This window comes from Phocoena phocoena, chromosome 2 (genome assembly GCF_963924675.1).
Source record: "Phocoena phocoena chromosome 2, mPhoPho1.1, whole genome shotgun sequence".
Taxonomy (NCBI): domain Eukaryota; kingdom Metazoa; phylum Chordata; class Mammalia; order Artiodactyla; family Phocoenidae; genus Phocoena; species Phocoena phocoena.
In genome coordinates, this window is record NC_089220.1 from 26365329 (window position 1) to 26380873 (window position 15545).

The 15545-nt window shown below is 43.6% G+C and overlaps 1 protein-coding gene across 3 annotated transcripts in view; it reads right to left on the reverse strand.

Moving 5' to 3' along the window:
- The window catches only part of IFT43 (intraflagellar transport 43), an 88307-nt gene that overhangs the window by 42725 nt on the left and 30037 nt on the right, over positions 1–15545 (reverse strand). For all 3 annotated transcript variants that reach the window (XM_065873037.1, XM_065873038.1, XM_065873036.1), the window contains exon 3: positions 12703–12767. In XM_065873037.1, the coding sequence (XP_065729109.1) occupies positions 12703–12767 (65 nt within the window). The remainder of the gene's footprint in view (positions 1–12702; positions 12768–15545) is intronic.

The window sequence follows — 15545 nt, forward strand, 5'->3', positions numbered from 1 at the left end:
CAGACTATACTACAAGCTAGAGTGATTAAGGCAGTATGGTACTGGCACAAAAAGAGAAATATAGATCAATGGGACAGTATAGAAAGCCCAGAGATAAACCCACACACATATGGTCACCTTATCTTTGACAGAGGAGGCAAGAATATACAGTGGAGAAAAGACAGCCTCTTCAATAAATGGTGCTGGGAAAACTGGACAGCTACATGTAAAAGAATGAAATCAGGACAATTCCTAACACCATACACAAAAGTAAACTCAAAATGGATTAAAGACCTAAATGTAGGGCCAGACACTATAAAACTCTTGGAGGAAAACATAGGCAGAACACTATGACATAAATCACAGCAAGATCCTTCTTGACCCACCTCCTAGAGTAATGGAAATAAAAACAAAAATAAACAAATGGGACCTAATGAAACTTAGCCTTTGCACAGCAAAGGAAACCATAAACAAGACCAAAAGACAACCCTCAGAATGGGAGAAGATATTTGCAAATGAAGCAACTGACAAAGGATTAATCTCCAAAATATACAAGCAGCTCATGCAGTTCAATATCAAAAAACAAACAACCCCATCCAAAAATGGGCAGAAGACCTAAACAGATATTTCTCCAAAGAAGACATACAGATTGCCAACAAACACATGAAAAGATGTTCAACGTCACTAATCATTAGAGAAATGCAAATCAAAACTACAATGAGGTATCACCTCACAACGGTCAGAATGGCCATCACCAAAAAATCTAGAAATGATAAATGCTGGAGAGGTTGTGGAGAAAAGGGAACCCTCCTGCACTGTTGGTGGGGATGTAAATTGATACAACCACTATAGAGAACAGTATGGAGGTTCCCTAAAAAACTAAAAATAGAACTACCATATGACCCAGCAATCCCACTACTGGGCACATACCCTGAGAAAACCATAATTCAAAAAGAGACGTGTACCACAATGTTCATTGAAGCACTATTTACAATAGCCAGGACATGGAAGCAACCTAAGTGTCCATCAACAGATGAATGGATAAAGAAGATGTGGTACATATATATACAATGGCATATTACTCAGCCAAAAAAATCCCGAAATTGAGTTATTTGTAGTGAGGTGGATGGACCTAGAGTCTGTCATACACAGTGAAGTAAGTCAGAAAGAGAAAAACAAATACCACATGCTGATGCACATATATAGAATCTAAAAAAATGGTACTGATGAACCTAGTGGCAGGGCAAAAATAAAGACGCAGACGTAGAGAACAGACTTGAGGACACGGGCGGGGGAAGGGGAAGCTGGGATGAAGTGAGAGAGTGGCACTGACATATGTACACTACCAAATGTAAAACAGCTAGCTAGTGGGAGGCTGCTGCATAGCACAGGGAGATCAGCTCGGTGCTTTGTGACCACCTAGAGGGGTGGGATAGGGAGGGTGGGAGGGAGATGCAAGAGGGAGGGGATATGGGGATATATGTATACATATAGCTGTTTCATTTTGTTGTACAGCAGAGACTAACACAACATTGTAAAGCAATTATACTCCAATAAAAAAGACATGTTGTTGCTTGGCCCTGAAGCCACCTTTTCTGAATCTGTTTTGTCTCGGAAGTCACGTGGAGGAAAAGCACATATGCAGGCGGGAGCAATGATGATAAAGTTGAGACAGAGATTCAAGCAGGGGGCTCTCATGGGCATCTCCAAAAGCCACAGAAACAGGGACATGGTGCCCAAGCCCTGGGCACATTTGTTGGAAATGGATGCACAATAAACTACCTAAGACCTTCCCTGCTCAACCATCTCACATGCAACCGCCTCATCTGATTTCATCCAATACTGGACACTCATCTCTGATGCCTGACCAACCTCGCTGAGAACTAAATAACTGCTCACCCATGATGCCCAGGACCCCTGCCATGTCATACCAATTCTGGGATCTTTGTGGCTCAGGGCAGCATGTGGAAAATAAATTCTCAATACTTCAACAAAATCATACATACTGATGAAAATCTGAAGGTTAAGGACTCAGGGACACCCGGTCCCTTTTTAATTACTGGAGCTCTGTAAGAAATGTCCAAAAGTCACTCAATCATCAAATATGCACTGAACACCTATATGTGTACTATAGACCGAGAAGCAAATGGTATAGACAAAAATCTCTTGCAAAGTAACTATTTGCTGTTAAGTAATGGAAATGCAAAGGTAGCTGCAGCTCTCAAACAGTTCAGTAAAAAGTAAAAACAAAAAAATAGAGAATGAGCCACATGCAGTGAAACACTGTCAGAAGGATGTTTTGTTGTATTATTCTCAAACTTTTCCATAGGTTTGAAATTTTTCAAAATAAAAAGACTGGAGCGGGCAAAAGGCAGGATTATAGGTATAATAAGTTGTATTTCAGGCAACCAAATAGTTGATGAGAGAAAGTTCCTTATGAAAGAATTTCTGTTAATAAGTGAGAATTAGAAAATCACCACTTGGGCTTCCCTGGTGGCACAGTGGTTGAGAATCCGCCTGCGGATGCAGGGGACACAGGTTCGAGCCCTGGTCCGGGAAGATCCCACATGCCTCAGAGCAACTAAGCCCGTGAGTCACAACTACTGAGCCTGTGCTTTAGAGCCCACGAGCCACAACTACTGAGCCCGTGTGCCACAACTACTGAAGCCAGCGCACCGAGAGCCCCTGCTCCACACCAAGAGAAGCCACCGCAATGAGAAGCACGCGCACCGCAACGAAGAGTAGCCCCCACTTGCGGCAACTAGAGAAAGCCTTTGCGCAGCAACGAAGACCCTGCACGGCCCCAAAACAAATAAATTAGTTTTTAAAAAAAATCTTTTTTTTAAAAAAAAAGAAAATCACCACTTGACACCCTTTAATGAAACCATGGCTCTAGGCAACAATCATCAATGGATGCTTCAACCAGCAGGCAGGAGTCTGGTGGGGAACTAACATGGAGGCCACACCTCTGACCCCAAGGATCAATCACAGCCTCACTTAAAGTGGAACCCCGGACACCTGTGCCTATGGATGCGCTACAGTGGGATGTACACAGCACCGCCTCCAAAGTACTCCTGCCAAGACTGCGAGTCTGCATCTAACCCCCAGCTGATCTAGATGTAACCCCCAGCTTCACAGGGAACATGAGCGCCAAAGGAACAAGTTAGAAACCTTAACTAGGAAGCAATAGGCCAAATCCAGAATGTGGGACACTCTACAGGACAAGTTTCTCAAAAAAACCAATGACATGCGAGAAAAAAAGAGGTGGGTGTGGGGTAGGGAAGGCTGCAGAATGAAAGAGACGAAAGATGACTAAATACAGGTGCAGACCTTGATTTGCTCTTTTTATAATCAACTATAAAAAGACATCTTTGAGACAGTGGAAGTACTTGAATATGATCTGGCCATCAGATGACATTAAGGAATCATTATTAATTTTGATAGGCATGATAATGGAATGATGGTTAATAAACAAAAACAGTCCCTATCAGTTAACAAAAATTATCTTCAGCAGGAAAGGAAGGAGGGAGGAGGGCAATGACATTTTAATACGTTGTCAAGCTCCTCTACTCATCCTTGGCCTCATAAAGGATAAAGGATTTTACACACCCATAGGTACACCTTCTTAAGATGAAATAACTATATACCCTTATATATATCTAACCCAGCACTTCCCCATCTTTTTTCAAGACTTGGGGCACTTAAAAATAACAGCTGTATGGAAAACTGGGGTGCACGGATGAGACTGCTGGTGGCTACTGGTGACAGCCTGGAGGCCTTGGCAGCTCTAAGCCCGGCCCAAAAGGTCCAAGGACAGAGCACCCACATCCTGGTACACCTGCACTCAGGGCAGCACACAGCACATCAGTGGGCAAGCTCTGGTTAACCTACCCTCTGTGACATCTTTCTAAGAAACTGACTTCTAAGGAGATGGACAGCCTATAACAGAGCTGCTTTAAAGAGGACAAAACATGTGTCTGCAACTGTGCTTACAGATCTAGGAGCCTGGCAGCTCTGAATTTTTGCCTTTTACACTTTTGTAGCCTAATAAGAATTAACTACTCGTGGCTAACAAGAAGGTAAAGAGACTCTGGTATGACAATGACACAGAGGGAGAGGGCAGAAGCCCTTTAGTATTCTTGGAACATCTATGCCATTAAAAAAAAAAAAAAAAAGCAAGAGGGAAAGAGAGAAGGAGGAGGGAAGGGGGCGACCTCAGGACCAGCACACGGCTATTCTACCGCCATCTTGATGTCCTTGACACGTGCAGATGGTGTGGAAGTGGCTGGCACCAGAACAGCCCATGAGAAGGAATGAGCGGCCTATGGAGATTTATGTGAGCAGAGTGAGATGGACAAGGTAAAATTGTCAGGAGGAGTTGTTAGAAAGTAAAATATATTGTGACAATTCCACTCCTGCCGTTCATCAATAAACTGACAGATCATTTAGTGTCAATTAGGAGTGATAGATGGACAAGTCCCCATGATCCTGGGCCAAAATTAATGGCTGGGAGGGAGAGGGTGATTGAAAATGACGGCTGACATTGAGAGCAAAGTCCTGAAAGTCCCCGAGGGGCCATTACCTACCTCATTCCCTTGCAGATCAATGCAGGGACAAACCCCAAAACAGACACTTTGAGACAAAACTTAATCAGACTACCTTTCCTTCCTCCCTTTCCCAAGTCTGGTTGACTCTCGTTCAGCTCTATTCCCCACTAACTACAAGTGCCCCACCTCAGACAACTTTGGAGCCAAGGCCAGCCTGGCTCCAAGATGGAATCTTTGGCATAGCTATGACTGTGGTGCCAAGAAAGGGGACAGGATCCCAGGTCCCAGGCCATTCCTGAATACAGCCGTTTCCTGTGGCTCAGGGTGAGTATTTGGGTTCCAGCAGTCAACGGCTCTAAGCAGTGAGGTGGGTGACACGTGTCCTGCTCTCTATCTTGGGCAGTGTTATGCAAACAAAACAAAGGCATCCCAGAAACTCACATCCCTGGTTGAGGGCTCCTCAGGCAGATCTGTAAACAGCCCACCTACTTCCCACTGGTGACAATGTAGACCTCGGTGAGCCTCACTTTCCTCCTCCCGCCCTTGTAGAGGGGTACCTACCTTAGAAACTAAAACCTACCCAGTAGGGTTGGTGTATTGCACATATAAGGTGTAGCTATGGACTGAATGTGTGTGGCTCCCCAAATTCATATGCTGAAACCTAACCTCCAATGCGATGGTGTTTGAAGGTGGGGACTTTGGGAACAAATTATGGTTAGATGAGGTCATGCGGGTGGAACCCCCATGATGGGATTAGTGCCCTCATAAAATGAGGAAGAGACAGAAGATCTCTCTGTGTGTGCACAGAAGGAAGGCCACGTGAACCCAGCCTCTAGATTTCTAGCCTCCAGAACAGCGAGAAATAAATGCTTGTTGTTTAAACCATCCTTTCTATGATATTGTTATAACAGCCTGAACTGGCTGAGACAGGTATCTAGTAGAGTACCACTATTATCATCCCCAAAGAATTTAAGGTGAGAACAATATTTTTAGTGTGAATTCTCTGCTCTAACCAGACTGACAGTGCGGTTACTGCTCCCCACCCCCCAACACTTATGCCTATACCAATCCTTGAACCAAAACACTCTCCTCACAGTGCTCTTTGCCCATCAGAATTCCTCCAGCTTGCCCCCCATCTCCTCCGCAAGGGGCTCCCTGACCACTGCGATTACTCTCCTCTGACGTCACAATACCAGGGTTGGCCACTCCGTTAGTTTCTCACTTATGATGCGATCCTGACTTTTGTGAATGAAAATGCCTCATCTCCCTAATTGGAATCAAAGCTCTTGCAGGGCAGGAAGCACAGAGCTCCCCTGGGGCACCTGCAAATAGCAGGAGCTCACGTTCTCCAGCCTTCACGGGGCAGACCCTCAATCCAGCCCAACAATCACCTCTCTGCGCTAGTTGGCCCCCTTTCCTCTTTGTTTCAAATGTGTTCTACTTGCCTCCAGATGCTAGCTCTCCTTTGCTCCAATAAGCTCAACACTGTTTGCCTTCCCACTTTGAAAAAAGAAGAAGAAAAAAAACGCAGGCCAATTCAAAATGGCCTCTTCCCCCAATTCCCTACTCCCCTCAGCCTTTTTTGATAACTTACCAGCCTTTCCAAGCTCCCTCCTGTCCTGGAGGAAAAATGTCCCTGCCTCTTCCTGTCCAAGGTTAATTAGTCTCTCTCGGAAGGTCTTATCCTATGTCTCCAGGATCCTACTCCTTCACACCCCCCCCATTTCATCTGTAATCACTCTTTCCCCAGGTTTATCACACACACGAATCTCAACACAGACTCCCCCTTCCAAATACCGCCCCACCTCTTTCCTTTCCCTCTCAGAGTAGGAGCCTGTACCACTGTCCCCATTTCCTCACTTCCACCTTCCTCTTCAACCCACTGTAATCGGCTTTTGTCCCAACACAAATCACTGTGATCACTTCCTCAAAGGCCCCTAGTAACCTCCAAACAGCCAAATCCAAGGTTCTGTCCTTGTTTTCTATTTGTACATGTGGCTCAAACTGTAACTGCTTTTTGACCTTTCTTCTGGACTCCCACACCATGGAGACGATCTGCATGGACCGCCACCGCCCCCAAGTCAGGTCTGTCCTCCTGCCTTCTCCATCTGACGGCACCATTACCCAACCAGTCACCGAAGCCAGGCACCTTGCAGTGGACCGTCAACTAAACCCTCTGCCCTGCATCCAACTAATGGCACTTCTATTAAGTCTACCCCCAAGATGTCTCCAAATCTCTCCTGTCCATGCTCACACACATTGCCCCAGTTCAGGCTCTTATCACCCTTCACACAGAGCATCATCTCCCCAACAGGTCTCCCAGCCTTCCAGAGCTCCATGTGCCACACCGACACAGTAAGTAACCAACCAAACTACTGATCTCATCATTCATGTGTTCAATAAATAGTCACTGAGTGCTCATCATGGACTGGCACTGTTTGAGGCACTGGGGGTATGTGAACAAGGGTGTGTCTCCTCTCACGGAGCTTACAGGAGAGTAGAGAGAAAAAGACAATACGTGTATGTGCACGTGTGTGTGTACGGATATACATAAGGTGGTGAAACCTACAGCAGGAGATGGGGAACACGGACTGATGAGGGGTGCTATTGTGTATGAAGTGAGGTCAGGTGGAGCCTGGGAAGCCATGGTAAAGACTGGGGAGTTTACTTTGGGGTGGGGGTGGGGGATGCCCCCGGAGGGTTCTGAGCAGACAAACGTGAAATGACCTCACCTATGTTATAAAGAGGTCACTCTGGCTCTTGCAGATAAGACTAAGGGAGGTGAGGGTGAAGGGGGAGGGCAGTCAGGAGAGCCTGGCCTGAGTCAGCACCAGGAACGACGCTGGCTGTAGCACTGGCCACGCAGACGACAGGTGTGTTTCAACTGTGACTGAACAGGTTTGCTGACAGACTGAACCTGAGTGGACATGGAGGAGTCCAGGACGACCCCAAAGTTCAGCGTCTGAGTGACAGGGAAGGTGGAGCCCATTTATGGAGACCTGAGGGGCCTTGGGGAGGTGCAGATTGGGAGACGGGATGGAAGGGGTGGAAATGAAGAGGACCGATTTGGACGTGTTAGGATTGAGTTGCACATTCAGGTGGAAAGGTCATGTGGACAGCTAGATGCTCAGGGGAAGGACTGGGCTGGAGATACAAACTCTGGGGTTATCAGTATACAGGTGACAGGAAAACGCCCGAGAAGGGATGGAGAGCATGCCGAGAGCGAGCGTCGACAGAGGAGAGGTGGCTGGAGGACGAGCCCTGGGCACCCCGACAGACACTGAGGGGTCAGACCAGGCGGCAGACCGAGGAGCCAAGCAAGGGGATCCCTTGAAAAGTAACACCGGAAATGGAAGAGCACTCCCTCCCAGGGAAAATGGATCTGATCTGGAAAAATCTTTAATATATTCATCGAGGAATTAACACTTGAGATTCTCTTTCTTTTTCTCTAAGAAGCAGATATAGAATTTGACTCATTTCCATATTTCAAAATAAATTCCAGATAATATAAACACTAGAATCCCCTAATAACTTAGAAAAGTAGGGCTCCTCAATTAGCCTCTCACTAGCATACTTCAAAGTCACCTTCTTCTTCTTAGTTAACATGAAAAAGCAGTGTTATGTTCACCAAAGGAACAGTGTGGTGCTTAAATGGCATATGGCATATATGGCATATAAATAGACAGAAAGACCACCAGAACAGAGTAACGGGTCCAAAAGCAGACCCAAGTACATACAAAGATACAGACTACGGCAAAGGTGGCTTCTAAATTCACTGGAGAAAGATGGATTTTCAAATAAATGGTGCTGGGACAATAGTCACTTAGAAAAAAGATAAAACTAGATCTGCACTTATACAGTACACTGGAATTAATTCCACATGGATCAGAGATCTAAATTTTAAAATGTACATTTATGTACCAATGTTTCCTTGGGTCTTTTTCCCAAGGCAATAGAAATAAAAATGAAAATAAACAAATGGGACCTAATCAAACTTACAAGCTTTTGCACAGCAGAGGAAACCATAAACAAAACGAAAAGACAACCTATAGAATGGGAGAAAATATTTGCAAACGATGCAACCAACAGGGCTTAATTTCCAAAATATACAAACAGCTCATACAACTTGGCAACAAAAAAAACAAACAACCCAATCGAAAAATGGGCAGAAGACCTAAAGAGACATTTCTCCAAAGAAGAAATACAGATGGCCAATAGGTACATGAAAAGATGCTCAACATCGCTAATTATTAGAGAAATGCAAATCAGAACGACCATGAGGTATCACCTCACACTGGTCAGAATGACCATCATTAAAAAGTCTACAAATCACAAATGCTGGAGAGGGTGTGGAGAAAAGGGAACCCTCCTACACTGCTGGTGCGAATGTAAGTTGGTGCAGCTACTGTGTAAAACAGTGTGGAGGTTCCTCAGAAAACTAAAAATAGAACTACCGTATGATCCAGCAATCCCACTCCTGGGTATATATCCAGACAAGACTCTAAATCAAAAAGATACAGGCACCCCTATGTTCCTAGCAGCACTATGCACAACAGCCATGACATGGAAACAACCTAAATGTCCATCAACAGATGAATGGATAAAGATAATGGATAAATGCCATTTGCAGCAACATGGATGTAACTAGAGATTATCATACTAAGCAAAGCCAGAAAGAGAAGGACAAACACCATATGATATCACTTATATGTGGAATCTAAAATACGACACAAATGAAGCTATCTAGGAAACAGAAACAGAATCAGAGCCATAGAGAACAGACTGGTGGTTGCCAATGGGGAGGGGGTTGGGGAGGGGAGGACTGTGAGTGTGGGATCAGCAGATGCCAGCTGGTATATATAGGACGGATAAACAACAAGGTCCTACTGCATAGCACAGGGAACTGTATTCAATATCCTGTGATAAAACCATAATGGAAAAGAATTTGAAAAAGAATGCATGTATGTATAACTGAGTCACTTTGCTGTACAGAAGTAATTAACACAACATTGTAAATCAACTCTACTTCAACAACAACAACAAAAATAAATAAATAAAATGTAGACTTAGCGTGCGGTCGTGTTCCAATAAAACATGATATATAAAAACAGGTGGTTGCGCACTTACAGTCACCTGATCAATGACAAAGGAGGCAAGAGTATACAATGGAGCAAAGACAATCTCTTCAACAAGTGGTGCTGGGAGAGCTGGACAGCTACATGTAAAAGAATGAAATTACAACATTCTCTAATACCATACACAAAAATAAACTCAAAATGGATTAAAGACCTAAATGTGAGACCAGATAGTATAAAACAACTTGAGGAAAACATAGGCAGAACACTCTTTGACATAAATTGCAGCAATATTTTTTTTGGATCCTCTCCTAAAGTAAAGGAAATAAAAGCAAAAATAAATAAATGGGACCTAATTAAATTTAAAAGCTTTTTCACAGCAAAGGAAACCATCAACAAAATGAAAAGACAACCTTCTGAATGGGAGAAAATATTTGCAAATGACCAATAAGGGGTTAATATCCAACATATATAAACAGCTCACACAACTCAACATCAAAAAAAAACAAACAACTTGATTAAAAAATGGGCGGAAGAACTGAATAGACATTTTTCCAAAGAGGAAATGCAGAGAGCCACCAGGCACATGAAAAGATGCTCAGCATCTCTAACCATCAGGGAAATGCAAATCAAAACCACAAGGAGATATCACCTTACACCTGTCAGAATGGCTATCATCAAAAAGAATACAAATAACAAAAAGAATACAAATAACAACTGTTAGCAAGGATGTGGAGAAAGGGACCCCTTATACAGTGTTGGTGGGAATATAAATTGATGCAGCCACTGTGGAAAACAGTATGGACGTTTCTCAAAAAACTAAAAATAGAACTACCATATGACCCAGCAATGACACTCCCGGGTACATATCCAAAACAAACAAAACAAAACAAAAACACTAATTTGAAAAGATACAAGTACCCCAATTTTTTTAGCATTATTTACAATTGCTAAGATATGGAAGCAACCTAAATGTCCATCAACAGGTGAATGGATTAAGAAGTGGTGTATAGAGATACAAGGGAATAGTACTCAGCCATTAAAAAAATGAACAAAACTTTGCTGTTTGTAGCAACATAGATAGACTTGGAGGGCATTAGGCTAAGTGAAATAAGTCAGACAGAGAAAGACAAATACTGTATGATATCACTTCTATGTGGAATCTAAAAAATACAAGAAACTAGTAAATATAACAAAAAAGAAGCAGACTCACAGAGAACAAACTAGTGGTTACCAGTGGGGAATGAGGGTGGGGAGGGGCAATATAGGGTGGGGGAGTGCGAGGTAAAACTGCTGGGTGTAAGACAGGCTCAAGGATGTATTGTACAACAAGAAGGGGAATATAGCCAATATTCTGTAATAACTATAAATGGAAAGTAACCTTTAAAAATTGTATAAAAGCAGGTGGCTGGCCTGTGGGCCACAGTTTGCTGAATCTTAACATATAGAAACAAACAGGGATACATTTCAAATTTATATATACATGCTTATTTTTTGCAAAAAGAAGTACAGGAAGGATAAAACAGAAACTAATAAAGAAGTTACCCATGGGAGATGGATGGGAATGAGGTAGAAAGAATAAGGATGGGAGTGAGATATCTCTGAGTATATCTTTCTATACCATTCTGATACAATAAAAAGTACACAATATCACCTGTTCTTGCCAAAAACATTTAACTTGAATCTGATCATGAGGAATCAATCAGAGAAATCTAGAATGTGAGACGCTCTACAAGAAAACTGACCTGGATTCCTCAAAAAAGCCAATATACTGGGTGGAGGTGTAGTAGGGCGAAGGGGAGCTGGAATTATTTTAGAGACTAAAAGAGCCTAAAAAGAGACAGAACTACCAACATAATGTGTGAATTCTGATTGGATCCTGGAACTACAGAAGAGATTTTGGGGACAACTAGGGAAATTTAAATATAGACTATATTTTAAATATTATTAAATCTTTATGAAATTTCTTAGATGTGATCATTATATGTGATTATTTAGAGAATGTCCTTAATCTTCAGAGATGCATGTTGGAATATTAAGAGGTGAAATATGATGACTGCAGCTTATTTTCAGATGATTCAGGGGAGAAAAAAAGGGTGTGTGCACGTGTGTGTGTGTGTGTGTGTGTGTGTGTGTGTTTAGAGGTGGGGAGTGGAAGGGAGGAGGAAGGGGGGAAAACTGGAAAAAAATATTTTCGATAGTGCTATTTTGAAGGTAACAACTGCTGAAGGAAATTCTGAACAAAAGTATTGTCTCTTCTTTGAGAAAAAGAAATTCCTTCCCTGAGTTTATCGTTGGCCATCCCACTGGTGTAGTAAACGTATATACATACATACATGTATATTGGTTTACCTTTTGTCTGAAACTTACTACAAGGGATTAAAGACCAAAATGATTTGTAATCCAGCAGTAACTAACAGGCAAGTCCATTCTGTTTAGAAAGTAACTTTAAGAGCTTCCCTGGTGGCACAGTGGTTGAGAGTCCGCCTGCTGATGCAGGGGACACGGGTTCGTTCCCTGGTCCGGGAGGATCCCACATGCCACGGAGCGGCTGGGCCCGTGAGCCATGGCCACTGAGCCTGCACGTCCGGAGCCTGTGCTCCGCAATGGGAGAGGCCACAACAGTGAGAAGCCCGCGTACCGAAAAAATAAAGCAACTTTAAGAAAAACACAGAATGTTAGAATACGGAGGAACTTTGAAAACATGCCAAGTGAAAGAAGCCAGTCATAAAGGACCACATAACATATGATTCCATTTACATGAAATGTCCAGAATAGGCAAATCAGAGAGACAGAAAACAGGTTGGTGGTTGCCTAGGGCTGGGGAGGTTGCAGGGGGACACAGGCAGTGACTACTAATGGGTATGGCTTTTCTTTAGGGGGTAATAAAAATGTTCTAAAAGTGATTGTGGTGATGACACTACAGCTCTGAAAATATACTAAGAACAGCTGAATTGTACCTTTCAAAGGGGTGAATTGTAAGGTATATGAATTACATCTCAGTAAAGCGGTTAAAAAAAATAAAAGAACAACACAGGGGCACAGTGTCCCCTGCCCGCCCCCCGCCCCCGCCCCCCACCCCGTGACCTGCCAGCACTCACTTGGAAGCCTTCATGGAGTCATCTGCCCAGCCTCCTTGCCTGCGTGGTGGCTTGGGAGGGGGAGCCTGCAAGGGAAGAGAAGTCAACAAAACAGTCACTCAAGACCAGCGTTCAAGCAAACAGGCGCTGAGGTTAAGGTAACCTAAACCAACCTTCTGAAACCTTCAAATGCAAATACAATACTATGAAACCTGGGTGCTTTCATATCCTTCTGGAGGACAATCTGGCAACGTCTACTGAAAGTCTTAGAAATGCTCACACTTTTTGAGCCAGCAATTCTAACCCCAGGAATTTATCCCAAGGAAATAATCAGAGAGAAACATAATGTCATTTTTGAATATAATGAATAACTGGATGTCAATAAGGAATTTAAGTAAATCACGGAATACACATGTGAAAATACTATGCAATAATAAAAAACTGTATTGAAAAGGAATTAATGATATGAGAAAGTTCAACATGTGCTAACTTTTTAAAACATGTTCAAAAGAGTGGATATATACTTCTAATTTTGTGAAAAGATCACTAATACAGAACATCTAGTGTTAATTAGCTATCAGTACATGAATGAGAGGGGATCCAGTGAAAGAATTATGGCAATTTCTTTTTCCTTCTTTATGCTGTTGTGCATTTTCCAATTCCTTTTTACCGTCAATTTATATCACTTTTATAAAAAGAAAAGTAATAAAATAAAAATATAAGAGACAGGCTTGCTTCAAAGACACAAACTCAAGTGGTGGGTTAAAAAGCTACTCAAGTTATTTGGGCAGGAAGCATTCACCTGCAATAGATACATCCACAAACCCAAGTGCAGGAATTCTTGTAACTATTTTTGATTTTGTGGGCCGCACAGACTCTGCTGCAGCTACTCAACTCTGAAGCTGCAGGGCAATCAAACCACAGACAAGAAGTAAAAACCTGGGTGTAATGTGTTCCAATAAAACTTTACAGAAACAAGCAGTGGGCCAAATTTGGTGGGAAGTATTCTGCAGACTCCTGGGCTAAAATCACTGTAATGCCCTTTCAATCTGTTGCTTAAAACCTAGCTTGCAGCTTTTTAAGAAAACATTCCCTCAATATGGTGAAATATCTTTTAACTTTTGATATTTTTATTTTACACCAAGATGTGTTTCCTTTCCTGCTTCTCTGGTAGCACCCCAGCCTGCCAAGGACATGTTCCATCTAGAGACGGAGCCTTTCTGCGGAATGAGGCAGAACCTATTGGAAAGGCCTGATGGAGGAGAAGGCAAGTCCTGGAAAGCCTGCATCCAACTTAGCTCCTGGGAAACCTAAGTAGCACTTTAGAGAAAACAAACTTGAGTAATGAGGTTCTGTACTCTCAGAAACAACAAAAATGTAGAAGTAGAAAACGCACTATTGCTTCTCTCTCTCAGGGGGGAACCCAAAGAAGATGAACGAAGAGATCCCCACCATTAATTCCCAGTCCATGCATCCTTTTTCAGTATCCCTGCCACACACAATCACCGGTCCCCAGGCTGGATGGAGAAGCCTTCCATCCCAGGACCCCTCTTCCCTTAGACACAGGTGACTGAACCAGGGCTGCACCAGTCAGAGCCAGTCACAACCAATCAAGTCCTCTGTCCCAGGAATCTGGAACTGAAGCTCAGAGGTTAGGCTGCTCAGACAGCACTGAGTGTTGGAACTATAAGGACCAGCTGGAATCAGAATAAGCCCAAACTACCACAAGCCAAAGTTGTATATAAGCAGAGACCAAGAACGTTGTCTTGTTCAGCTCTTACCATGTGGAAGGCATTGCAAATGTTAAAGAGATTGGAACTGAACCATATCGGGCCCCTACAGGAGGTTTTAAACCAATCTGGCCCACAGCTTTCTTCCCTATGCTTTTGCAGATAACATCCCACTTTCCTTTACCCAAGGGTAGGACCATCTTGTGACAATGTGCATTCCTGAATTTGGAGGTCACAAACTAGGAACTGCATATTTGGTTTGGCCATACAGTGGTTTTTGTCTGTTTTTAAATTTAAACTACCATCTTAAAAATTGTAAGATTTCCACACAAAACAGGACTCTCCGGCTTCTCTCGGAAAACTGGAAACTCTAGCAATGCTGGGGCTGAGAAGCAGCTGCCCTCTGGTGACTGGACATGTGCATTCTAGCTCGCCACGGCCCCCACCCGCTCTGTCTCTCTCCTTCCTGCTGAAGTCAAGTGCCAGTTGACATCTATTACGATGGCGGTTGTGCTGTTGTTTCTCTTCCAGTACAGAATTCTCTCTCGCTTCCTAGGCCTACTGGAAGTGGGAAAATGAAAGCTATGTCAGGTGTTTTGACAAAAATGGGAACAAGCATATTTCTTGGGTGGAAGTGAGATCTTTTCTTGCCACGTCAGTGTGCACACTGCAGGTATGCCTGTGTCTAACCCCCAGTCCCACTTCACTCACCCAGGTGCCCTGCCTAGCCCCTGTGGCATCTGGGTGTGTGGCCCTGGAACTAGCTTCTCAGAGCTGGGATCCCCTGTTGTCTCCTCTTTGCTCTGGGTGTTGGACAGAACAAACCCACGTGAAATCCGTGGTGTCATGGTGTCAGGAGGCCCAGGCCTATATGGCACTTTTCCACTGGTAGTCTACAAGAAGAAGGGAAGGGGTCTGGTGGCCTTGGCAAGGTTCCTCAACCTGTGTGTCCTGACCCCACCTCTGCTTTCTGCCATGGGGTGTAGGTGACAAGGGGGACAGGAGGGGACTTCCCTGGTGGCGCGGTGGTTAAGAATCCGCCTGCCAATGCAGGGGACATGGGTTCAATCCTTGGTCCAGGAAGATCCCACATGACGCAGAGCAACTAAGCCCGTGCACCACAACTACTGAGCC